General features: G+C 40.5%; 1 protein-coding gene across 13 annotated transcripts in view; it reads left to right on the top strand.

Annotated features, from left to right (window-relative positions):
* The window catches only part of LIMCH1 (LIM and calponin homology domains 1), a 219,993-nt gene that overhangs the window by 130,835 nt on the left and 61,611 nt on the right, over positions 1–27,547 (top strand). For 5 of the 13 annotated variants that reach the window (XM_017854638.1, XM_017854646.1, XM_017854651.1 and 2 more), the window contains exons 6-15: positions 596–791; positions 6,441–6,693; positions 7,681–7,947; positions 13,959–14,261; positions 16,760–17,002; positions 18,423–18,752; positions 20,013–20,131; positions 20,241–20,349; positions 20,811–21,071; positions 26,152–26,187. In XM_017854638.1, the coding sequence (XP_017710127.1) occupies positions 596–791; positions 6,441–6,693; positions 7,681–7,947; positions 13,959–14,261; positions 16,760–17,002; positions 18,423–18,752; positions 20,013–20,131; positions 20,241–20,349; positions 20,811–21,071; positions 26,152–26,187 (2,117 nt within the window). The remainder of the gene's footprint in view (positions 1–595; positions 792–6,440; positions 6,694–7,680; positions 7,948–13,958; positions 14,262–16,759; positions 17,003–18,422; positions 18,753–20,012; positions 20,132–20,240; positions 20,350–20,810; positions 21,072–26,151; positions 26,188–27,547) is intronic. The other 8 variants (XM_017854671.1, XM_017854678.1, XM_017854702.1 and 5 more) reach the window with 2 other exon arrangements.

Genomic DNA, 27,547 nt, shown 5'->3' on the forward strand with positions numbered 1-27,547 from the left:
TTTTAACTTTTGCCTCAAAGACAGCTCCCTTTCAGAGCAGGAATTTCCCTTCAAGGTAGCAGGAGATGAATGCGTGCTGCTCCAAGATTTTACACAACTGATTCTGCAGCAAAGACAAATGCTGCCTGTATTTGCCAGATAGCATAAACAGGAGCAAAAGTTGTACAGCTAAACTAGGGCCTCATTCCCAGGACAGACATGCAGTTATGGATTCCGAAAGACAAGTCAAGGTTAAGGTTTTGGTTTTTTGTTTTTGTTTTGGACTATCATTGTACTGCTGTGAATCCAAACTTTGTGATCCTTTCTTCTAATTCTTTCTCTACTTTTTTTTTTTTTAAACCTAGGGAGTATGAGTTATTTGGGGATTTAAAAAAAAATATTGTGTGTGATTTTCTGATTGGGAAATTTGCAGCAAAGGAGGCTCGAGGAACAGAGTGATGACTTTTCAATGATGATTGATCCTGTAACTGGTTGCCACAACCTTTCCATTCTGATGTGATATGCAGGGGTTTTTTTGGAGACCACTGGAGACCCATCTTCCTGATAGTGTAGGCTAGAGTTATGTCTGTAACCCTTTCATTTTCTTTTTGAACAGGAGACTGATGACATTGAGAGTCCTAAACGCAGTATCCGAGACAGTGGCTACATCGACTGCTGGGATTCCGAGCGCAGCGACTCCCTCTCTCCTCCTCGCCACGGCAGAGATGATTCCTTCGACAGCCTGGATTCCTTTGGCTCCCGCTCTCGGCAGACGCCTTCACCAGATGTAGTCCTCAGGGGAAGCAGCGATGGTAGGTTGGAGTCTTAATAAACTGTCCATCTTGGAATTAAACATTTGCAGGGGCTGCACTGCGGCTGGCAGAGGGATGGGCACTGGGAAAGCAGGCTCCATATTCACCTTGCTGGAACTTAGTAATTCTATAAACTGGCAGAAAAAAGAAGTCTTTGAATGTTGTTTTTCATGGTCCTTAGAATTTTGGTTGGCTTTGCCAGGAGTTTATTTGAGCACTGCCTCAGTGAGCATATCTTCTATTGGAAAATGTGTTACATCATTCCTCCCTTGGTCTCAGTGAATCAAGACACTGTGCAGACCATTAGCTCATAAAGTGTGTTGGAGGTTTATATACTCTGGGCATGAGGAAGGGAAATGTTTGAATGAGTACCACACTATATAAGTGAAAATGGATCAACTTCCAGTAAACTGGAAATGAACTGTACACACTTTGGAAAGTTCTGAAGCCTGGGATTGTGCAACTTTAATTGGTATGGTTTTTGGCAATCTGTTTGATGCTTATGATACCTGACTGGTATAGCTAGCACGATGCAGGTTGCCGTTAATGTATAGTGGACAACCCAGGCTGCCTGCTTGTTCTGAAGCTGGGATTGATTTAAACCCTGTGGGTTTTATATCACTTGGAAGAAATGATCATTTTCTTTACAAAATGTGTAATCATGTAACTTGATATAAACATAATGCCTATTTTTCAGAAGCTGTTTGTCTTACTTATACTTATCTTGTACCTTTGTACTTTTAGAAGGAAAGATGGTTTGGTTCTACATATTCTACATATATAAACTTGCAGAAAATCATGAGGGCTGGTGGGGAATTTTTAAATTGTTTCCTTTTTTAATGCATTGCTTGGTTGATGCTACTATATCTAGCTAATATATCTTAAGCCTACTCTGAGATCAGAATTATATTTTGTAGCTAAAAGATCCCTTCTAGCTATAAAATTCTGTTACGAAAATACTTGACTATTTAATGTGTCCAGGATCTAAGTTAATTCCTTGGTACACAGTATCTCATTTAGTCCTCAGCTGAGATTTTAAAGATACTCACTCAGCATCTCAGTCAACACTCCCACAGAGCTGTGAGACACTACTTATTCTTACTTCACTGATGAGCCTTTGAGAAGTTAAGTAATCATCTCAACATTTACAAGTTACAAAAAAATCACTGTCAGAAAGAAGCATAACAATGTTAGCTTTAAGAAGTGTGAATGCAAAATCTATGCTCTTAAGCTTAATTTACCCACACTTCTTTCTCTTTGCCTAATAGATGTTTTATTCTGGAATGACTGCAACTAATGCTTTTGTTTAGGACTTAAACTTTCCAGCAAATAGTTTAACCTTGGGGCCACATAGTATGTGACTCCTAAAGAATTCCAGGATGCATTGTGAACCTCTTGCAAAGCATTTCTAAAATGTTATATGTCATCTTAAGTGCCCCCCCACACTATTAGAAGTTAAATACCAAATTCACAATCTAAGTGAGCTTTAACATAACCAAAGAGTAGATTTACTTTTCCGAAACATACCTTAACCAAACAAACGATTTCATCCGTATTATTTTGATTAGTTGTTTTAAGTTATTGCATTTTCTTCATCCTGTTTTTTTCTTAGCTGGTAAGGTAGATCATTTATCATTACCGGCTTTGGGGTGTTCAAAGTTTAAACGAATCACATCTTGAAGGATGATTACTAATAATATACTAATATGTGTGAAGTACAATGTAGTTTGCAGCAATTAAAATTGATAAGCTAGAGTGTTTTTATGAATGTTTTCTCCATCCAAAAAACATGAAATTAGAGCTTCACAAAACACCATCCATGAAAGAGCTCCTTATACACAGATTTTACCAATCAACCCGATACCTTAAGGCTTATGTTCTTGTAAACTAATCAAGACCTAATGAGATTCTTAAAGAAAAACAACACATTTCTTAATCTGCCATTTAAAATGTAGTATAATTTTAGCCAAATAGATGTTGGATTTCATAAGAGTTTATAGTATGTTTTTAAATGATGCTAATTAAGAAGACTGCTGGTCCTAATAAACACTTCCAAATTTGAAAAAAACTTGTTTTTTTAAATCTTGAGAATTTATTTCCTAGGACTCACAATCAATTGGGGAATATCTTACCATGAAATTCTTCAACTCTATGTTGGCCAATATAGACATCTTTCATTTTATTATTATCCATTCCCATTAATCCATTCAATAAAGATAATCAAGGGCCATACTCATGAGAGGCATCATGATTCTGTGGTTTGGACACAGAGCTACCTGGTAGGATGCTGTAGATCCCAGGGTTGATTCAACAAATCTGTCTTGCTAGACAGGTGCCCAATTTCTCCCCCAGCATTAATAGCATCTCTTATGAGTCCACACAGTGGGCTTCATTGAAGAGGAAATAACAAAACCCTCTACCCAGATGTTTTCAAAATTAAGAACATATTTTGTAAATATGATGCATTAGGTTAAGTAAACAGTCTAATGTTTCATATCAAAGATGTGCTGAGGAAGGGAAACAAGTAATGAGAGAAATCAAAGTGCTAGAGGAAGATTAAAAGCGAAGGGTTGGGGTGTGTATGGCAAAGATACGTTTAAAAAAAAAAAAAAAAAAAAAAAAAAAAAAAACCTCCAGTAACTGAGAGAGAAGTGTGGACTCATGGAAAGGAAGAATCAGACTTGGATTAAAAAAAAAAAAAATCACTGGCCGAGCGCAGTGGCTCACGACTGTAATCCCAGCACTTCAGGAGGTTGAGGTGAGCGGATCACCTGAGGTCAGGAGTTCAAGGCCAGCCTGGCCAACATGGTGAAACTCCATCTCTACTAAAAACACAAAAAGTTAGCTGTGCATGGTGGTGGCCGCCTGTAATTCTAGCTACTCAGGAGGCTGAGACAGGAGAATCACTTGAACCTGGGAGGTAGTGAGCCAAGATCACGCCATTACGCTCCAGCCTGGATAACAAGAGCGAAACGAAAAAACCCCCTCAAAAACTTTACACCCTCCTCAAAAAAAAAAAAAAAAAAAAAAAAAAACCCAACATCATCAATCTCATGCTAGATTACATTCTCCTAACTCTGGACATAAATGGAGAAGCCACCTTAGTAAATTTCCATGTTCACAGGGAGAAGTGAAGTCAAAACTTTTGAGGTGTCAGCCTTAGATAAGAAGACTCTGACACTTCCCAAGGGTATACTGGGCCAGCCACCTCCTAGGTGCTTTATGTCATCTCATTTAATTCTTGTGACAACCTCCGTGTATCCCATGAGGACCCTGAAGTATAGAAGATTTAAGTGTCACAGGGTCACACAGCTAGTAGATGGTAGAGCTGAAATTTTAGACCCTTGCCTCTAAATCCGTAAACCTATACTTCTTTCAACTGAGCTACTCTGTCCTGGAGCATTTGCAAGGCTAACATTTCTTGAAGTGTCCTAGACATTCACCAAAGAATAATTGTGGGAAAAAATTATTTGCTTATGTTGTTAGACAACATATTTGGAGACTTTCACTCAGTATATTATAGATAATATAAATAGGTATCTGTATCTATATATATGTGTGTGTATAGATACTATACACAAATTGGATTCATAGATTATAGGATTTTAGAATTGAGGGACCTGAGATAACTCTAATCCATCACTAAGCTTTCATAGTTGATTGAAGAATCATTTGCTTTATTTGTTCAACAAAGTGCAGCACTTCTTGTAGTCACGACACTTTTATCAGAGGACATTTTCCCAAGACAGGTGTGTCACAGAGGAAAGAACTTTGGAAGTCAAGAGAACAGAAAGTAGAGTTTCACAACTGTCACTAATCAGCCCTGCAGCAGAGGTTCCTACAGTATCCCTGAGCCTCTGTTCCCACCTTTATAAAATGGGGATAGTATCAAATGGGGAAACAAATTCAAAAGTTTAGCAAGGTAAGGTAGTCTTAGTATTTGTTTGTAAAGCAATTCACAGGGAGCTCTAAACATTTCATTATGATACTGAGACAGATCTTGTTTAAAGACTGGGTGGAAAGGAGCTAAATTATGAGTCAAATACTGTACTAATAAGTAGTGAAATGGTCAAAACTTCAGAAGGAGGACTGAAAGCATGTGGCATGAATAATTCATAAACTGAATATTTCATCTGCAACAATGAACAACTTGTTTATGGTCAATGCCTTTAACTTTTACAGTCTTTTAAAAGCCATTATATCATTTAACCTCCAGGGCAAATCATTTTATTCCTGTTTTACAGAAAAAGACAGTCAAGTGTGTTAGAGACAACCCTAGGAGCCCCAGCTCATTTCTAACAGATCCAGAACTATTATGACATAAAGCGTAGCCAGCATTTATTAAGCACTTAGTCTGCCCCAAGCACTGCACCAATAGTTTTATATGTATCTGGTTCTTCCAACAGCTATGAAGCAGGTATATTATTATCCTTGTTTTATAAATTGGGAAACTGAGGCTTAAAATGCTGATGTAACATATGTAAAGTCTCATGGCTAATGAGCAGCAGAACTCAAAAGGAAGTGGCTCTGACTTAACACCAACCTTCTCTGCCAGGCTGCCACATCTCCTGGCTCTTAGTTTAAGGCTCTTTTCTTAAGGGTAAATAGGTATATATTTTATTTGTTACCAACATAGTTGAATAATCTTATAATGCTCTCATTGATTAATTGTTTTCAACCAGCATTGAAACAGTGGCTACTTATATGGTAGTGTTTGTTGGAATGATGGCTTCATTCTAATAGATCCTAGAAATCTAATAAGATGAGACTCAGCAAACAAGAATACAGTATAATTATTGGGGCTTTTGTCCAACAAGTGGCCAGTGTTGGGAACGTTGAATTCCTTTGTGTTGTCTAAAACAGTCTAAGCCAAACCAACTCATTTATTCATCAGATAATCTAAGGATGCCCACTGTGTACAAAGGCAATGGCATAATAACTACAAAAACTATAAAGCCCTTATTCTCAAAGTACAAGGTAGAAAGTGTAATGTGCCAGAAGAAAAGACAAGATCATGGGGTTATAGGGTTCACAGGAAGAACAGATTGCCTCCAGCTGTGGGAACCAGGAAGAGCTCCCCTGTAGAGGAACAACTTGAACCATTTCCTGGAAGCCAAACCCTTGGTATAATCCAAATTGATCACTTTTCTGAGTTTCTGTTCTTCTACATCTGTGCTTCTTGATTATGACTTAAGTTCTCTAGGTATGTTATGGGTTGGTTAAAGATGCCTCAAAGACAAAATGCTTCCTAATTTTTATTTGCTGGAGTATCTAGCATAGTGTAAGACATGCAGCAGGGCCTCAGTGAAAACTTCATTGTTAATTTCTGTTTTCTTCTTTTGAGAGTAGCAGAATCTCGGGAGGCATATAATCCTATTGCAGATGTGTTGCTAATTGTAATTCTCAGATACAGTTAGGCTTATGTCTGTATTTTGTAATTTTGCCCTTGTTGGGTTTTTTCCCTGATTTTTTTTCCTTCTTTTCCCACAGTGGAGTAATCTACATGGATCCTTTAGATTTGTTAAGTGAATGATTTAAGAAGGAATCCTTAGAACCCACAGATTGAACCACATCCCTAATGCGTGCTTAACATTGGGAACTTTCTGCTAGCCTAACACACTTTCTTAGCACCCATCCTCTTTACCCCAGGGAGAGGAAGTGACTCTGAATCCGACTTGCCTCATCGGAAGCTGCCAGATGTGAAGAAGGATGACATGTCTGCACGGCGGACTTCCCACGGTGAGCCGAAATCAGTAGTGCCTTTTAACCAGTACCTCCCGAACAAAAGCAATCAGACGGCCTACGTCCCCGCGCCTCTGAGAAAGAAGAAAGCAGAGCGCGAGGAATACCGCAAGAGCTGGAGTACCGCTACCTCCCCTCTGGGTGGGGAGAGGCCCTTCAGGTAAGGCCTGAGCGCCGCTGCCCTCTTCCTGACTTGGGCATTAGTGGTTTGGGAACTGCAGCTCCTGGAATCAGGTTAAATGACCAATTCAGAACTTTGATGGAAGATTACAGATGGAAGTGGGTGGGACAGATCTTTGGAGAGAGCTTGTCAGGAGAAAAATAGAAACTTCGTGAGTGCACCTAGAACAGTGCCTGGCACACAGTAGGTATTCAGCAACTGCTTGTCTAAATAAGCAGATTTCTGAAACCAATTCTGTTGATAGGACATTGAGAGCAAATCTGTCATCCATGTCCTTCTGCGGAGACTGCTTGACTCCCAATCCTGTCAGATTAGGCATGGAAAGATTCCTATCTTTATGCAAAAGATATTTTAAAATCTAGGCTTAAATTAATCTGATATAAGCTCAAATATGTGATGCATGGAATATGGTTCACAATCACATATAGAAATAGTCATAATAAATGGATTTCTCATCTCTTTAGAGAAACAGTGTTTTCCTTAATCTCTGATTATGCTTTTGTATTTATTTATTTATTTATTCATTTATACAGCAAGTATTTATTGAGCATCTACTATATGATAGGCATTGGGGACCCAATAACAAATAAGGCAGAGTCCCTGCCTTCAAGAATCTTACAATAAAATAAACTTGTCTAATAGTCCATCTGTACTATTATTTTCCATTGAATAAAGATTTTACTACAATTTTTAATTTGCTGAACAAACTAATGAATTTTACGTTTCCAGCAGAAAAGCTTTTTGCCTTTCATTATCAAGTCTGGGATAACTCTCAGTGTTGCGGGTATGATGCATTGTATAAATTAAATGGTTGCATTGAATTTTCTTCACATTATCACATTATATTGTGTGCTATGACTTCCTTTTCTAAAGTGAAAGTAATGTCAGAATAGCGGGGAGATGACATGGGGTCTGCTCCCCAGCCCAGTCTGTTAGTTTGGTAAACCATATCATCCAACTCACTAGCTTTCCTGAAACGATAGAGGAAGAGGGGAGTGAAGTGGGGTCTGCTGGTGAAGACGACCCAGCTGGCCAAATGAATCCTGGTTGGAAGCCTTCCGATGGTGGGTGTGAATTACCCGACGGCAGTGGTAAGGAGCACCCTTCTTCAGACGGGGCTGTGGTGGCCCCAGCTCCCAAGTCTGAAGAAAAAGCTGCTGTTGAGATCCAAAAGCGCAAAAGGCTAGAGCAAGCTGGAATCAAGGTCATGCCAGCAGCACAGCGCTTTGCCAGGTCAGCTCTGGGCTGAGGGCTGGCCTGACTGGCTTTCTGCATGCCTGGGGGTTTGGAATCTGTCTAGAGAGTTGGAGTTTTCATCTTATTTTTCCACTTCCCGCTTTTCCTATTGCATCACTGTTCCCTCCTCTGAGCACATAGACAATAGTCTTTGCCTTAAGGCATGGCTCTGCTGAGTACCTCCTGGGTATTTTAAATGAAGGTGAAGAGTGAGCTCCTCACTGTTGGGTGCAGACCTTGTCTTCGTCATGTATTTGTGGTCAGGCATGTGTGGGCTGCAGGATTTACCTAGCAATAACATTGTATTTTTCTATTGTTTGTGGCTTGTTAATTTTCACGCTACTCCTAAATGGCTCATATCTTACTTTACACATCACTAGAAAATAGTCTGTTTCTTTGAAATGGGGAACACTCTCTTTAGAGAGTGGCTGCCTTACAAAAATCCACTTACTTTCCTTGTCCCAAGAGAGTACTAAGTAGAATTGGGTTTATTTGACTCCTTAGTTTCTAAAGCATGTTGATTCAAAAACAAAAAATGGAGTAATTACTTCTCTTTAATTTTAACAAAGGTACTAGTATCCAGTCCTGATAGCTTCATATTACATGTGAGATGGAGACCTTCAGCAATCAGAGCGAAGGAAAACTATAGTTCTACACTCTTCTGTAGTGTTTTGAGAAGCTGGTTACTTTTTCTTATAAAATAACCACAATGATCCTAACAAATAATAATGCAGCCAAAATGTATTTTACAAATCGACATTCATAATAATTTGACAGTTGAAATTCCTTTGCCACTTGCTGTTTAATTCTTTTTTTTTTTTTTTTTTTTTTTTTGAGATAGTGTCCCACTCTGTCACCCAAACTGGAGTGCAGTGGTACGATCTCGGCTCACTGCAACCTCTGCTTCCAGGTACAAGCAATTCTCCTGCCTCAGCCTCCCAAGTAGCTGGGATTACAAGCATGTACCACCACGCCTGGCTAATTCTTGGATTTTTAGTAGAGACGGGGTTTCACCATGTTGGCCAGGCTGGTCTAAGAGGTGGCTGATATACCCATCTTCCAGAAGTGGGAGCTGAGGATCGTTGATAGTCAGTGACTTGCAAAGCTGGTCACTACCAACCTGGTGACCAGATTCGGATGCTCTGACCACAGCACCACATCTTCCTCTCACACATTTTCCATTTCTCTGTACAACTCCACATGTGGTTTTTTATGTGGTCCAGGTCTTAAAGTATCCAGTGTTGAGTTACATAAATTTAATTCTAGAGTACCTTTGTATTAAAAAAAAAAAAAAACTAAGGATATACTTCCTCCTTGTGTGTGGTATATTACAGATAATCATGCATATTCTAAACATGTATGTGCTTCTGGAATAGTCTAACATAAAATTGTGCTTATGTTACAAACAGCTCTCTGAGTTTATTAAATAATGAAGAGTAATATAATAAAATCTTTTTTTAATCCAGATTTTTTAAAGTTTTGATACAGAGACCTTATCAGACACATTTTTTTTTCTGCATCCCTTGAGCATCCCATATCCCATGTACCAGAGACCGGACTAGATGCTGAGAAGACAAAAATAATAATAGTGAGGGGAATAATATCTCCTCACTAGGTACCATTTTTCAGACCTCTCCCACTTCTGCCTTTAAGGACATAGTAGTAGGTAATAAGTGATACAGATAAGAATATGAACTTACGTGAAATTTTAATCTTCCTGTCTTTGACACACATTTTTCGTTTATATCACATGTGTAAAGTCTTTAAGCTAGTGTTTACCAAGGATACCATCATCCTTAGAGTATCTAAAATAGCAGGGGAGAAGAGGGGAGCTGCATTAAGCTAATTCAGCACACTCAGGAATAATGGTCATGTAGAGAAGAGAAGTGGGGCAAAGACTGGGAAGTCCATACACGTACTGTGACACTTCAGTAACTGGGACGTTTATTTTATTAAAAACTTTGAACTCTTTTATGACAATTCCCATTCACTGTACAAACATCAAATCATAGTTTAAAAATGTAATTCTAATGAATAGATATTATCTTTGTTTATTTCACTTCCATTCACGTTTCCTGTTATCTGGCTTAATTTTAACCTATTTCATTCAAGTTAGCTCTCATATGCAGAAATTTGCAGGTCAGTTAATGTCATTGCCTCAGATCTTCTGACTTAGCATTTAAAATTGGGCTCTGGATAATTATGCATATTCTCAGAGAATGTTCCCAATAGCAACACAACACAGCTGCTCCAAACACCCAGAATTCATTTGTTAGGCAGATTTTTCAGCTGCCAGCCAGCTCTCTCATAAAGGTTTTACACATAGCATGCCACCAGCCTGGCATGTCTACGTCTTTGTCACTTACTTTTTTGCATGCCACAAGAGTTGAGAGTCATTCTAAGTTTATCCACATTTGGGATCCTGCTTTTAATGTGGCAGAAAGTAGCTTAACTGGAATGAAGTATCATGAAGAAGAAAAGGACTCTTGGTGTCTGAAAAATAGGAATTTAAATCATTGAAATACGCTGATACCTCTCAAGGCATTTTAACCTCAGTGTTCTGTCTTTGACATCCAGATGAATTCCGGCCAGCACGTCTTTGCACCCAACAAGAGGACCACTTGTTGTGGCCCGTTTCTCAGCTGGGAAATGTTTGTAGAGATGAGTGAGATAATAGAGCCATGTCCGAGGGGAGGAGCATATAGATGAACAACAAAGCTTTCTTTTGTAGACTGTTTTTTGTTTGCTTGTTTCCCAAGTATTCTTAAACACCCTGCTAGGCTGGGTGCGGTGGCCCAAACCTATAATCCCAGCATTTTGGGAGGCTGAGGCGGGCGAATCACTTGAGGTCAGGAGTTCGAGACCAGCCTGGCCAACATAGTGAAACCCTGTCTCTACTAAAAATACAAGAAAATTAGCCAGGCGTGGTGGCATATGCCTGTAATCCCAGCTACTTTGGAGGCTGAGGCAAGAGAATTGCTTGAACCCGGGAGGCAGAGGTTGCAGTGAGCCGAGATCGCATCACTGCACTCCAGCCTGGGCAACAGAGTGAGACTCGTATTATCTTTAAGACAATATACAAACGGGAGCAAAGGCACATGTTATTTCATTTTCACATGAGGTCAAAAACCTGTAAGTCCCAAGCTTCCTGTCAAACAATATATTAGCAGTATCTTAGCATCAAGAGACAGAAAGTAGGACTTCTTAATAAATGTGTGGAGTTTAATGTTTATTAGAGTTTCCACTGAAGGGAAAAAGTATATAAATTACTTTTTCTTCTATTTTATTTTATGGTTGCGCTAACTTAATTATCCCCAAATATCAGAGTCTGCCAAAGAAGCCGAGATTTCTGTTTTTAAGAGGATAAAATAAGAACCAAGATGCACTTCCCCTGAATTAAAATGCCATAGAGATTTGAGTTCTTTTACTTGGTGTTTCCCACTGGAGAAGTAAACTTTTTTTTGAACTGAATTATAGGTTTCATGTGATTGTACTTCTTTTCTAATTGTTTTCATATGTTTCAGCACTCAGTGCTTGCTTTCTGCTAGTCTGTGGATCTTCTCAACCACGTAGTAATTAATTACAGAGGGGAAAACAAGGCAGGGGGCGGGGTGGGGGGTGTAAAAAAACCTGCGAGGAACAATAGACATTTTAGAAATCTTTAGAGGAAGAGCAGATGCAGCTAAGTGCCAGACACGGATTCCTCTACCGTCCTCCTTACCAGACGCCGGTTCACCATGGCTGCTGAACAGATCCTCGGGTATCGGGGACCAGCCAGGCACATAACTTGCACAAACCTTTGTGACTCTGGATGTATTAGGGCAGTGCAGAAGTAATTGTGGTTTTGCCATTTTTAAAGGTAAAAACCTCAATTACTTGTGCACCGACCAAACAGCTGCCCTGATTGGAGATGGGGTGAACAGGGAGGTTTCCAGTGTCACCCAAAACATTCCCAGGGGGACTAACAGACTTTTTTGGAGAGCAGAGTTTCCTTCATTGGAACACACTAGCTACCAATCTAAGCTGGTTGCTTATGCATTGCCAAGTAAAACTGGGTGAAAGAAAACGCCAGCTCTTCCTTAGTTGAAATCATTATCTCATTCACTTTGAAATATATAAGCCTCAGAAACGTTGAGACAAGAGCTTTTCTTCCCCCTCACCTGCTTTGGACCCATACTCTCTCCTACCAAGATAGCTAGCCTGCCTTTCTTTAGGTAAGGCTGTGCAGGATCACCAGTTGGAGGCAGGGCTTGGCATTTCTCGTTTCACATTGTGCTGTATTCCTTCCACATGATACAATGAGCTGTGCCCCCAAAGCAACTCCTTCTTCCCAAAGCTACTCATCTATGAGTGACTTGGATGAAATAAAAGTGCCAAACCTCCTCATGAATATAAATCCAGACAGCCTGGGCCTGCCTCTTGAGTATACTTCAATTAATTTACCTGAGTTCAGATGGCTTGAATTAGAGACCTTAATATTCTCTTCTGCAAAGTGGGCATCATAATTCCTATTTTGCAGGGTTGTCATCAAAGTTAGTGTATCTGGAATGTTCTAGCTACTAAGAGTTGTAGTTATTGAAAAATAAAGTAAAACAGACCCAAGTTTCACAAAAGACTGCTCTTAAGGTCCTTCAAAGAAAAAAAAAGCACATTATAAAAGTCATTTAAATATTTTGATACCTAGATGCCTGTGAATACAATCCTGCATATCTACCTTATACATATTATTTATTATTTCAAGGCCAACAGTGCCAGCTCAAAACTTATATCATTATGTTTTGCTCTCCATGAATCTGCCTTGAAGCTCTGAACTTAAAAGACTCAAGCAATTAGTGGAAAATCAGTCACTGTGACAGTTTTTCAAGGGTGGGGAGTGTCTTCAGATAGCCAATGGTATGAAAACTTTCTTCACCCTCTTTTTTTAATCTATTTTTTTAAGTCCACGTATCTAAATTGAGATCCTTTGAAATGAGTCTTGCCACACTGGGCATTTAGCCTAAAAATAAACACCCAAGGGAATTTGCAGCCTGGCTGGGTTCACGAGATGCACAAGGGACCAGATTCTCCCTGCTCAAATTGGCATCGCAAATTGGCAGGGCCATTTGCATAAACATGAATATTTTATTCCAAAAAAATCTGCCTGAGCTGGGGGAGGTTGGAGCCCAGGACTGTTTGGTTTGTCCAAAAGTGGAAAGAATGTTGCTCTTTGGACTTCAGGGGTTCAAGCAGAAGATCTGCTCCTAAATTAGGGTATGAGAGCTCTGATTGCACTGCTGCGTTCCAGCCTGGGTGACAGAACAAGACCCTGTCTCTTGAAAAAAAGAAAAAGAAGAGTTGGGAGGTGGAGAGACAGGAGGATGGAAGAGGGAAGAAAGGGTTGCTGATGGAAAGGTGCAGGGTAAGATAAGCTTCCTGGGAGTGGAGGACCATGGGAATGGAATAGTTTAAGACCATCCTATGAGTGGTCGTAAACTATCCCAGATGTTTCAGGTTAGCTCAGCCCTGAAGAAAGAATTCCTTACATTTTGTAATCTGTTACACATTCTAGGTGTGGTGTCACACAGCTGCATTCATTTGTTTTCCCCCAAATCAGTTTCTTGGTGGCTCAATTTTTTGCCCTGTCAGTCAAAAACAAATTAAGTGTCTACGGGGTACTAATGTGCTAAAGAAAAAAGAACAGTAACAAAAGCTTCCCATTTTCCCCAAGTTCATGCAAAGAATCTGCACTGTCCCTTTCAGAGCCATTTAGGATCCTGCCTTTCTGTTGCTGATGGAAGCCCTGAAAATTAAATGAATTTTTAGTATTGCTAGTGTCTGGCTAAATTCAAGGTTTTAAAACCCACCCTAACTATGCTGCAACTCTGGACTGAAATAATGAACAGATGCCATTTGAACTAACAATATCGAGAAGACTTTTCACTAACAACACAGTTGTCTGTCTAGAGACGGGGATTTAATTTTTTTTTGTCAGATCACATGTGGAGTCCCATTTAATTTTCCCCTATCAGTCGAAAACAGTTAAGTGAAGAGAAAGAAGCTATTCGTGATATTGTCCTTCACAAAGAAAACTCTGTCCTGACCCACCAACATGGCAACGATTCAGAGGCAGAAGGTGAAGTTGTGTGTCGACTGCCTGATCTTGAGAAGGATGACTTTGCTGCAAGGAGAGCAAGGATGAACCAAACCAAGCCAATGGTGCCATTAAATCAACTCCTCTATGGCCCTTATCCAAAGAAAGGGGCAGAGAAATCAGATGGCAGCAAACAGCTCTCAAAGGGAATCTCAAAAAAAAGAAGTCTAGAATATAAAAGGTGTGCGTAGTGTGTGTGTGTGTGTGTGTGTGTATGTGTGTGTGTGTGTCTATGAAAGAGAGACAGGGAGAGAGGACATAATTAAGTGAAGTCAATTTGTATTGTACCCCCTCCAGTTCCTCTTTCCAGCCCCTCAATTATATGTACTTTGTAATGGGGGTTTATTTTGAAGCGGAACTTTAGATATTCAATCTCCGCTAAATGCAGATGGCAGACAGTAGAGTGTCCATGTCCAAAATAGGGCTGAATTTGCCAAAGAAACATTGAATTCCAGTGTGTAGATGTGCTGAATCAGGACTCATCACCACATATGGGTGCTGGTGTCATCAGTTGGCATTATTAGCAAAAATAGACATGTACTATTGCCTATCAGAGAGCAGCCACCTCTCACAGCTGCTCCAGTCCATTCAAAGGAAGCAGAAAAGTGCTAAAAGTGCTTCTCTCTTATTGGCTCCGTTTAGATGTTGGAAGGAAGAAAAATGAGCCTTGTTCTTTCTTCTCTCACACCAGCAGCATCACCTGGACAAATGATAATCAGTATTTCCAATCAAAAACACTTCTCAAACTTATAATATACTTCTATATGTTCTGTCATAGAAATTGTTTTCAGGCCAGTTTCCTTCTGCCAACATTTCCCCCGTCCTCTTAATACATGTTGGAGTGAATTGGGGAAAGGAAAATTATAGTAAGATGGAATTTGACCAGTGATTTTTGTCCTAATAGGGAGATATGATTTCATTTAGGGTGCCCACTTGCTGAATTTCATCCTGCAGAGTTAGTCATTCGTGTATTTTTCCTTATATGAAAATCAGCTAGAGATAGCATCTACATTATTGAATTGTCATCTTTTTGCCCATCACTTTAGAGGTTTTTAAGCCTGTTGAACTTAGTATATAATTATTTCCGCTGTGCTTTAGACAATTAAAATTGTTCTTTGGGCAGAGTTGTTGAGCTCAGTGGAGTAGTTGATCTTTTTTATTTTTCTTAGGAAGTACCAGATACAAAAACCCATGAGAGATACCTGGATATAGAACAGGGATTAGATAAGAGAAAATCTGGCATCATTTCTTTACAGGACACATTATAGCTTCAGGAGGCCCTTGGTCTTTGCCATTGCAGTTGGCAGGCCTTGTAACAAACCATTTTTGGAGGGCCTTGTGGGAGGGATCAGTTGTGCAAGTGAAACAAAGACTTTTGGATAACTGACTAACGTCAAGGCATATTGATGACAATCAGCAATTTGAGTCAGGAAAAGGACTAACCTTTGTATCTCCCTTTTTTCCTTTCTCCTCCATGCAATTTTAATTCCTGATATATCCAGCTACATTTGTCTGTTGTCACCTGACTCTGTGTTTGTGGACACAGTTCTGGGTCTGAAGCAGCCCTTGACCTCTCTAGATAGCATCAAATAACTTATTTAAAAAAAAAAAAAAAAAAAAAAAAGGTCCCTAGTGCCTCTTTGCTATGCCCTTCCTTCATCTCCTTCCTCAAACTAAGAAAATTCTGTAGCCTTTCTATTTTTGTGGGCTCTGCAAGCATGCCAAATCATCGAGGTAACAAAAGACCACCTCTTGATTTTCCAGCTTGAATGATATATTTTGTGGGAAAATTAATAGGCTCTATTTATGTATTTTTTGAGATTTTTCTATCCCAAGAAGGATATTTAGTTAGAAATAGACTTTTAATGGAATATTTATATATATAAATGCCACAGCTTTGGTTTAAATCGCAGTTTTGTCAATACTAGCCAGATAGTGTTCACTTCATAGGAGAACAATTGAAAATATCAATTTTAGCATCAATAAAGGTGAACGGTTATTAACACAAGAAACAAGTGGGTATTGACCCTGTCAATCCAGGTAAAGAAGAATACCCTCTGCTTTTCAAGGTTGCCTTAGCCAGACCTGACTAATGCCGTGAAGCAGACGGTGAGTTTAAACGTTGAAACTTTATGTTCAGAATTGACTTAGATGTACTTTCTGGCAGCTGTGGGTTTAGGTTTGAGATATTTAATATGTGAACAACGTTCCAGCTATCTCCAAACTAATCCTAGAATTTGGATCATGCAGAGCTCATTACGAACATTTTACTAGTGCAGTAAAAAACATTCCAAGAGGGCTGAGGGATTCAATCAGAAAACCTGAATTCATTACAGTAACTTGAATAGTGTGGGAATTGGGCATCATTACCATCCAACCAAAATCTCATTACCATTAGTAATCTTTCAGCAGGCATGGCTTCTCTTCCTAAACTGCAGTTGAGACTATCATCTGGAAGGGGGAAAAAAACCTCTGTCTCATTCAGAATTATAATAAGGGTGATATAGATGAAAGTCATCACAGCTCCCATTGATTCCATTTTTGAGAAAGGGAAAAGCGTTTCCATCATTTTGTTCTGTCCTCAGCCTGTGAGTTTCCATGTTTGACATTCTCTTTGTCTGCTCCCCTTCCTTGAACTTGATTTTTCCACTGGTGTGGGGGCCTGGATCAAATGGACAGAAACCAGGGCCACACAGAAGAGATGAAGTCGATAGTGACCTGTAACATGAGGGCTCAGGAAAGTGAACCTGTGGAAGGAGGACTCAGGAAGGTGCCAGATCGTCACAAGGATGACCTGGCCCAGCGGAGAATTCAGGGCAGCCTTGCCCCTCACCGTGAGCCCCCGAGCTTCATTACACTCTCCAACATAACAGAAGCCGACTTGGAGACATGGGAGAGACTCAAAGTGTCAGGAAAAGCGAGGTGTGTCATGTTTCCCACCAGTTTCCCCCTAGCAGTCACGGTATTTCATTTTGAAGGCATGAAATGCTTATCTTTGTGTCTTTTTTTTTTTTTTTTTTTTTTTTCCTGTCAGGGTCTTGCTCTATTGCCCAGGCTGGAATACAGTGGCTTGATCACAGCTCACTGTACCCTCGATTCCTGGGCTCAAGCAGTCCTCTCCCTCAGCCTCTTGAGTAGCTGGGACTACAGGCCCATGCCACCATGCCTGGTTAATCTTTTGATTTTTTGTGGAGACAAGGTCTCACTATGCCGCCCATGCTGATCTTGAACTCCTGGGCTCAAGGGATCCTCCCACCTCAGCTTCCCAAAGACTTGGGATTACAGGCATGAGCGATGGGACCTGGCCAAAATTTTAATTAATTAATTTTTTTTTTTTAATAGAGATGGGGTCTTGCTATGTTGCTGAGGCTGGTCTTGAACACTTAGGGCTCCTAGGGCTCAAGTGATCCTTCCATATCAGCCTCCCAAAGTGCTGGGATTACAGGCATGAGCCACCATGCAGACCCCTCGTATCATTTCTTATTTTGATGGCTTGAAAAAGTGCCTCTCACATCACAGAGCTCCTGGAGCTCAGCATATTCAGCATGAGGTGAATTTATTAATACCAAAAGTTACAAACCACATGGAGAGAAAACGTTCTCTTTTTAACCCAGCCACCTTTCCAAGAATGGTTATTTATTTTGATAGACTTGTTTACTGTAAATAATTTAAACTTGACTTTCAAATAATTTTAATTATTCCACAGTACCTAAGATTTTCTTATGCTCTTATTTATGATGTTAGAGATGTTAGAATTGATGTTTTGAAAGCTATGGAAGCTTAAAGACAAGGTAATGATCATTTCTAGGCAAGACAATGATCATTTCTTCATTTGAGTGTTAATGAAAAAGCAGTTCTGCTCTAGCCTTAAAAATATTTTTCATATAGTCTTCCCTCAGTATCCGTGCTTGATTCTAGAATTCCCCTTGGATTCCAAAATTCTTGGAGGCTCAAGTCCCTTGTATGAAATGATATAGTATTTGCATATAACCTGTGCACATCCTCCCATATACTTTAAATTATCTGTAGATTACTGATAATAGCTACATTAACATAAGCATACCTTATACATGTATACCTAACACAGTGCTTTCACATCACTTTATTCATGTGGATTCAATGTAGTACTTAGTGCACGGCAAATTCAAGTTTTGCTTTTTGAAAATCTGTGGAATTTTTTTGTCCCAAATAATTTCCATTGACGTTGGTTGAATCCTGTCAGTGGGATGCTGAACTCACTAATAGGGAGGGCCAACTACTTCTAGTTGCTTTTTTTTTTTTTTCAAACGTCTTATTGCTTTGTACTTAGACATTTTTAGAACTTATTTCTGGTTTTGACTAGGGATGGAGATGTTCAGCACATCTGTGCTTCTGAGCCTTCCCCAGAAATTAAAGCAGAAACTGCCATTCATGATGACTTTGCCAACCGCAAAGCAAGGGCCTCTAAGAAAGCTTCCAGCCCCAGGCAAAAGTTTGTGCACTTTGGGCCAGTGACGGAGATAGATCAGCAGAAATGGAAGCGGCTTAGCATTGGCAAGGCTGGGCCTAGAGAGGATGAAGAAGAAGTCATCTGTCATGGCAGCAAGATTCAAACGGGCTCTGTGTCTCCTGTCTCAGCGGCCACTTCCAGCTTAAAGGGGCACCAAATGCTTAATCCACAAAATGACTGCAGGTATTTTTTGCCATACATGTGCAAGGATAGCTGCATGGGAGTCGCTGCCGCTTTTAAAGAGTTTGCTGAAGTATGTTATACAAACCCCTAGAGATGACCTAGTTTTAACAGACTGTGTATAGCAGAGAAGTAAGGTTAGTGGGTCCGCCTGGGGGGACATGTGTGTGAAGTTAAATGGCAGGCATCCATTTTGATTCTGTTGTCACCAGAATCGCTGCCTGGGAATGCCAATAATCTTGGCAAATGACCCTTTTTCCCTCAGCTGCATCCAGTACTATTTTATTAGTTGAAAATACTGAACGAGCTAAATGGAATGTTTTAATGATATCACTAGGGTTTCCTGGGCTTATGTATAACCTTTCTCTTTCCTATCCCTTAGAGAGAGGAAGAAAAAGTTATTAGTATCATGAGTTCACGTTTTGGACATCTAAGTAGATGTATTAAAAAAGTAAAGGTCTCCTTCCTCTCCCACTTTTTAAAATTATATAATAAATCAGGAGTCTTAAAACTCTCCTCTTTGGGGGTTTCTGTAAGTCAAGACTTTCCTTGGATGAATCGCCATCCAAATGTGTGAGGGAAGAACACCTTATAGGCCTGTCCCAGTTCTTATCCTCCCTGGAGGCCACCCAGTTTTGAGTTCCCAAGCCCTCTTTTGGGGATTTGGTTCTGTGGGCTGGTAGGAAGCACATATAGGACATGTGTAAAACTGGATTGCCCTGGGAACCTCCATTCCCTCTGTGCGGCAGGAGCAAAGGGAGGCTCTCCGTAGCAGGAGGAAGTGTTCATAGCATTCTTCTTTATATCTTGCCCTTGAAATCCAAAGGAAATGATGGGTGGCCTATGACCCATAGAAGGGTTTTTTTGGTTCCAGACCTGGGGTGACACCATAGAAGAGAGAAGGCTATAAACACCCAAAATAAAGAGTTGAGGTTTCAGAGGATGGTGGGGATCTGAGGTGGGGAGAAGGGGGTAGGAAATTAATAAGAAATACATCCTCGAGGCCTTGAATCCTGAGAGGCCCATCATTCAGTCTTGTGGTGACAAAGTCACGCCAGCCTTGTTTGACCTTCATAGGCCCTAGCCAGAGTTCACATTCCATTATCTCAATCTGATTATCTCATCCTTACTAACCAGCCTTACGAATGAGAGCAGCCACATTCTTCTCTTACTAATCTTTCAGTCCCAAGGACTTTCATTGTCTTCTTTTGTAACCCTTGTTCCTCTCCTCTCTTGCCACCAATGCTACTTGATCGTCTGCAGAACAGTGAATTCTGGCCAAGGTGACTATTACAGAAGAGCCTCATGGCTGGCTCCTGTGCCGGAGTCTCAGGAAGAGTGGGGCTGCGGTCTGGGCGAGTGCTCGAGGGGGATAGAGGAAGGTGAGGAGCAGTTTTTCCTGCCTTCCCAGGAGGTGAAGGAGGGCAGGTGGGGTCAGGGCCTCTGGTGTGAATTCTTTCCTAGGAGTGAAACTGTCCTCTCTGGCTTTAGTTACATCCAAACAGCTGCCACAGGATGGCAAAGAAGAAGCGGAAAGCGCTCCAAGAGATTCTGAGAGACTGTCAAAGGCAGAAAGATCAGAGGAGAGCAGCCAGCCACTGTGAGCATCTTGCCTGCGCTCCGCTCCGTGGTGTGTTGCCCCTGCTGTGTGTGGCTGTCGTATTCCCAAAAAACAGCTTAAAGTCACAGTCTGCACTTGGCGACTGATAGAGCGTGGAGTAAAGTCAATAAAAGAGTGTGCTCATCCCAAGATCAGAGTTCTGCTTCTGGTGCCCGCTCTGGGTAGAGATTTTAGCCTTTGCATGTGGCTGAGTACTGGCCAAATTTCATTCTCAGGACTCATGAAACCCAAAAAGGGACCCCCATTCCTGTGTGAGTATCAGCTGCATGACAGAGGGTCACAGTATTCAAAAGGGAGATTTCCTGCTCAGCTGCTCTGTGTGCTGCTGCCTCCAGGGACGCTGGCTTCTTCTGTCTTGAATTAACGCCAGTGAGTGATGCTACTGAAAATATCTTTAGCAGTAAGTGGCCTTTGACTGGCTGGACTGAATGTTGCCCTAGGGCGTGTCCTCTGGCCTCTGAGTGTGAGGCCTCAGGGACAGAAGAGAAGTTGGAGAAGATGATAGCTCCTGCCTGGAGTGGCAGTGGACTGAAAGGTCAGCGAAAGTTGGATGATTCACGAAAAGACGACATGATGGCCAGGAGAACTGGGATGTCCCTTAGACACACTGGATCCAACCCAAACCAGTTCCTTCCAGTTCCATTTGCAAAGCAACAGGATGTGGAAGAATCTTCCAAGGGTCTACCCATGAAAGATCAGAGGTCAGAAGGTTATTCTGTGCTCTTGTGACTGTTTCTTCAGTCTGAGCTTTCAGTGTGTTCTTAATGCATTATGGCACTTCAGTGCCACTTACCTGCTGTTGCTAGCAGAAACAGAATGATTAAAATTGGCCTCATCTGCCAAGAATTTTTTCCTCTTTTCTGCATGTAAGCAGGTGTAATTCAGTGGTGAATTTACCTGTTAAACATTTTTTTCTGACTCTGGTGGACTGAATAAATGGGAAATTATTTTATTTCTTTCTAGCTCACATAGTTGGGTAAAAGGGTTGAACTTCTTTCTGATTTGCTTGATTTCACTCTGATTCCAGGTCCAAAGATGATTAATACATTTATAAAAGTTGTAATTATATTAATTTTTCCACATTAGCAAATACTCATTGCCTTCTGGAGGTAGGATTTCTATTCCATGCTCTGACTTGACTTAGAGTCAACCATGACTTGATGACGAGTAAGGAAATAATTATCCTGGGGTTCCTGTTCCAGTTTAGAGTCCTATATGTTAAAGCCTCTCTTGCCATTTAATAAAAGTGATACATTTTTGTTAAATGTGTGGTCAGCCTACCAATGTAGGGCAAAGAAGTGAGGAGAGCTTTGCATAATTTATAAGCTCACCATAAAACAGGAAGCAATGGAGTTCTGCTTCTCCAAGGACCCTGATGGCAGTGGGAGAGAAGGCAAAGTGGGAGGCAAGGAGAACAGTAGGTAATCTCTCCAGATTTTTAAAAAAAATCAATAACCTAGCCATCTTGATCATCTGGATTTAATCTATATTTTACATTCTTCTGAATAAAACAGTAATGGAGCCTAGCACTGTTTTCAGGGAGCAGAAGTAATATTTGTGTTTTACAACCACAGATTTCTTTATAGCATTTCCTCTATGTCTGCTCCCTCAAGCTCACCTTGTCCTGGAAATTCACAGGTAGGTTGAAGGAATCTATGTTAGCTCCATTTCACAAATAAGAAGACTGATGTAGAGAAAAGCTACATGAGTGGATCGCACATGATTCCCGAGCTTGTTAGGGCTGGGGAGACAGAGGAACAGAGTGGTGAAGCTGGTCCTCCACACTCACTTTCCAGATGCCGTGGACTTGACCCTGGGTCCGCAGACTTCTGTAAAGTAAGGTAGAATGGAAGGAAAGAAGGAGGTGAGGCCTAGAGACTGCCTACTGGATATATTTACGTGCTCTCCTGTTCACTTATTCCTTATACCACCTTCGAGAGGAAGAATTTCCATCTGCGTTTTGCAATTAGGAAACCGAGGTCCACATGTCCACAGCTGGTACTTACAAAGCCAAGATCCAAACTCAGCTCTATTGGAGTGGAAACGCACCATCCCTCTCCAGCATGATGCCTACGCAAGTAAATAGAGGGGACTGTGGAAGCCTGAGGAATTCTGTCACCGTTTTTTTTTTTTTTTTTTTTTTTTTTTTTTTTTTGGAGTCTTGCTTTGTTGCCCAGACGGGAGTGCAGGGCCTGATCTCATCTCACTGAAACCTCTGCCCGTTCAAGTGATTCTCATGCCTCAGCCTCCTGAATAGCTGGGATTATAGGCGCCCACCACCATACCCAGCTAATTTTTGTATTTTTAGTAGAGATGGGGTTTTGCTGTGTTGGCCAGGCTGCTCTGGAACCCCTGACCTCAAATGATCCACCCGCATCGGCCTCCCAAAGTCCTGGGATTACAGGCTTGAGCCACTGCACCTGGCCTGTCACTTTCTTTGTGATTTGGGAAAGCATCCTCTTTATTTTCACATGGGAATGGGTGGTTACTCTGAATACAAAGAGGAATGGTCAGGTGAACTATGTGACATATTGTGTGATTGAGCCAGCAAACACCACAGGGATGCACGTTTCCTTTCAACAAGTGTTTATTGAGTAATAATCACTATGTGTAAAGCACTGTGCTGGGTGCTGGGTGGTGATCTTAGATGAGCAGTAAAAACACTTTAAATTAAGCTAATGCTAGTTCATGATATAGAAATAGATAACTATCAAATTATTGATTCTGAAATGCTTTATTAGTAGTAGAAGTTACATAAATACAGGCAATGGGTGCATAGGCTGTTCCCTTTTATCTTTCTACCTACCCCTACCCTCAAAAGTAAACTTTATTTTATTTATTTATTTATTTACTTTTTTGAGACAAAATCTCACTCCATCACCCAAGCTAGTGTGATCACAGTTCACTGCAGCGTGTACCTTCCAGGCTCAAGCAATCCTCCCATCTCAGCCTCCCAGGTAGCTGGGACCATAGGTGTACACCACTAGACCTGGCTAATTTTTTTTTGTTTGTTTGTTTTTCTTTTGTAGAGACAGTCTCACTATATTGCCCAGGCTGGTCTTGAACTCCTGGGCTCAAGTGATCCTCCCACTTCAGCTTCCCAAGTGTTGGGATTATAGGCATGAGCTGCCATGCCTGGCCTCAAAATTAAACTTTATTGACTTTCTTTTTTTGTAGGATGCTTATGTCAACTGTGACATGTGTGGCCAATTTTGTACCTCATAACCTATTGGCTCAAGTACTTTGCATTAAAAAGAACACTTTATTACTTTTTTTTTTTTTTTTTTTTTTTGCTAACTTGCCTTTACTTTTTGATCTCCTGTAGGATGATTGGGAAAGTCACTTGACACCTCAGCTCTGATTATCTTCCCCTTGCCAGCAAAGGCAATTCTGCTTAAGTTGGTGCCCTTTTAAAGCTAATATATTAGTCTCACAGGAAATTATTTAAACACGCAGTACATAGTAAAGAGATAAATGAAGGTTATCTTCAGAAACTGGGCTATTCTTTTCAATTTCTTGAGCACCTGATAAGTATTTAATAAATACTTACTGACTAGTCTGACCACTGTTCAGGGAACCCAAACAGAAAAATGTCTGCTCCTGTGGGGCTTACATTTTGGTATAGATCTACATTTATTGGTAGGGATGTCCATGAAATACTGTTAATTACTTTGTGTAGCATAATTTAAATTCAGATATATCCTACATGCAACAACATAGTTGAAAAACTCACAAAATGTGCTAAAGAAGCCAAACTCAAGAGTACATACTATTTGAGTCTGTTTACATAGTACAAAACACTCAACACTAATCTATGCGTATGTTCAGTTTGTGAAAATTCATTGAAGTATATGTGTGGTATGTGCACTTTCTGTATGTATCTTATACTTCAATAAAATGTTAATTAAAATATTCAAATTGAAACACAAAAACACATAGCAACTATTAATAGATTCTTGATTAACCATCCATTGGGAAGAAATTCTCTGCTCTCTTCCACAGATAACTTAGAAAACACTATGTTCGAATAAATTTATTCCAATAGGCCTATTTATTAACTGGGAAACACCTAGTCTTCAGAATTAATGTTGCCCTTTCTTCCCTTCCTCTTCCCCTTCCCTTTCCATCAGAGTCTCACTCTGTCGTCACCTGGGCTGGAGTGCAGTGGCATGATCTCTGCAACCTCCGCCTCCCCAGCTCAATTAATTCTCCTGCCTCATCCTCCAGAGTAGCTGGGACCACAGGCGTGCTCCACCACGCCCAGCTAATTTTTTGTGTTATTGGTAGAGACAAGGCTTCACCATGTGCCCAGGCTGGTCTTGAACTCCTGAGCTCAAGCGATCTGCCTGCCTTGGCCTCCCAAGTGCTGGGATTACAAGCATGAGCCACTACACCCAGCCCACTCTCTTTTGATGTGAAAGAATCTGCTTTAATGTAGTAGTGTTTTGGAAAATTGAGAATATTAGGTTCAACTGAAGCACCTTCTGATACCCTGGAGAAGGAGAAGATGAGTCTTATTCCCAGAAGAAAAACATTCACAAACCCTTTCCTTGTCTTGTTTTTGGCCTTTTCAACAGAGATTTGGGGTTTTGCACTGGTATGGTTGCCTTCACTGTGAATTAAATAATTATCATTGAATGTACATTATTCTAGAATGATAAAAGCATAAGAGAGAAGGGGGTATGTGTGTGTACACTCATGCATTCTGGGGTGTTTTCTTTAAGACTGCAGGAAGAGATGTTTAGAAATTACCCTTTTCCTGTAAACTGTTGTGAAACTGATCATGGGACCAGGTAATTTTTGCTGCTGACTCCAAAATGTAATTTATTGGAAACTGGAAGCAGGATGTATTTTCTTTACTATTCTTTGTCCACCATCAGAATTGCAGAAAGGAGGAGCTTTTCAGGGATAGGTAAGAACTGACCCTTAAAGTTTACCTTTGCTGAAGAGACAGGCATTTGTGGGAGCTGTGTTGTTTTTTTGTTTTGTTTTGTTTCTTTAAATGTGCTTGAAATATGTCTTGTAATGTTCTAATATTTTTCTAATTTAGTCTTTTTGCTTTAGACTCATTTAGACTTCAAGTGACTATTGCAGAGGGTACAACTTTATGGATCTAAATTATCAGGAGAATATAAAAGATTAGAAAAAAACTTTAGTTTTTCAAGTTATGGAATATCATCCAAGCCTGGTTTTGATTAAAACTACCAGTTTTCTAGGAATTGTGGTTTCTGTCAAATGCATGTGGAAGGCACTGATTGGGGTTCTGGTTAACTTTCAGAAAACTGCAGAAACACTCTTTGATGTTATTTGTGCAAATGCATTAACGTATCAGGGACAGGGTCAGTAAGGGTGCACTTGTACAGTGGTTGTCCATTACAGCCCATTACTGCTGAACATAAAGGCACAAAAAGTTGAACTGTTCGTGAATGACTGTAATACATGTTTGTTTTCTAAGCTGCCTTCTCTAAACATTGTGGATTGCACCTAAGCCTTCCTGTGTTTATACTGAACAGATTCTTTCTTTTTGGGTAGTGTGGGGATTATTTTTATTTCTCTTCTGGGTTTTGGGATAAATTTTGCATTTTTTAGAAACATCAAGACTTGTCTTTGATTTTCAGCAGTCAATGAATATTGCTAATTGTATAATGCCACTTCTCTTTCACTATCTCAGCAAAAAAGGTTTGGCGCACATGTATTTCACCAGCAGTTTTTATTTCCAGCTTGCTTACAGCATTCACTTTCAACTCCACCAGTCCTCTAATTTTGTATTTGATCTTATAGATACGGTCCGAGAACTCCTGTGTCTGATGACGCAGAGTAAGTTGCCTTGTATTTGTAGGATTACATTAATTACTAGCCTAAACTGCATGCTTCCAGTACTTACCACTAATTGAAATGCAACTGATGCAAGTGAACTGAATAGTTAGCTGACTTGTGCAGCAAAGCACTTGAAGTTGGAATGCAGAGCATACGTTCTGTGCAGGAAAGATGAATGAAAAAGCAACTTAAGCATGATTCTAATATGAAGCTGCTGCTTGAAACTTAACATTTGCTTTTCCTAGACTAGGCATGTTAAAGTTGTTGTTCTTGTTATAGTTTGAACATTGGTACCCCTTCTGAACCACAGAATTATTTAAAGGGTATTCTGAGTTTTGCACTTAATTCTTGATATGTTGGGGCTTAGAGTTAACAACGAAGTCCAATAGTCTCGTTTTTTAACTAAGAAAATAAATCCCAAACCACTAATTATAGATTCAGAAGCCCAGGTTCCTCCCAGGTTGGAATCATATAAACTGTGGGATGCTTGAAACCAAAACATCAGAGTTTTGCTCAAGTTCCATGGCTTAGCAAGGGGCCAAGGATCTAAGACATGACTGGCCCTTCCCCTCCCTGCTGCTTGGTTTTCACTCAACCAAGCAGAGGTTCATTCCTTATCCCATACTTCACATTCAAATTTGAGAAGAATCCAAACCCTCCCATTTGTGACCACGTTAACTCTGCTTCAGAAATGGATTTCCCACATGCAGATCATTCTGCAACTGATATATAAGGCAAACTTTATTTATTTATTTATTTATTTATTTATTTATTTATTTATTTATTGCAAAGTACTAGCCTTCTCAGATTCACGTAATTTGCATATGAAGAAACGTTGATTAATATCTAAATCCAGCATCAGTAGTCTGCTGATCCTGACATTGAGAAGCATTTTGTGGCCTCATGGGAGCCTGGGCCATCCAGAATGCAATCACCAGCCCTCCTTTGCCTGTCCTTTCCTGAGCCTCAGTTTCAAGTCACACAATGAGGAATTTGAATAGAATTTGCATGTAGAACACGCAAACATCATTTCCACCAATGACAATGAGATTAGGCAAAACATTAAGTGTTGGCCGGGCGCGGTGGCTCAAGCCTGTAATCCCAGCACTTTGGGAGGCCGAGACGGGCGGATCATGAGGTCAGGAGATCGAGACCATCCTGGCTAACACGGTGAAACCCCGTCTCTACTAAAAACTACAAAAAACTAGCCAGGCGTGGTGGCGGGCGCCTGTAGTCCCAGCTACCCGGGAGGCTGAGGCGGGAGAATGGCGTGAACCCGGGAGGCGGAGCTTGCAGTGAGCTGAGATCCGGCCACAGCACTCCAGCCTGGGTGACAGAGCGAGACTCCATCTCAAAAAAA

This window comes from Rhinopithecus bieti, unplaced genomic scaffold, assembly GCF_001698545.2.
Source record: "Rhinopithecus bieti isolate Rb0 unplaced genomic scaffold, ASM169854v2 scaffold_2339, whole genome shotgun sequence".
NCBI lineage: Eukaryota > Metazoa > Chordata > Mammalia > Primates > Cercopithecidae > Rhinopithecus > Rhinopithecus bieti.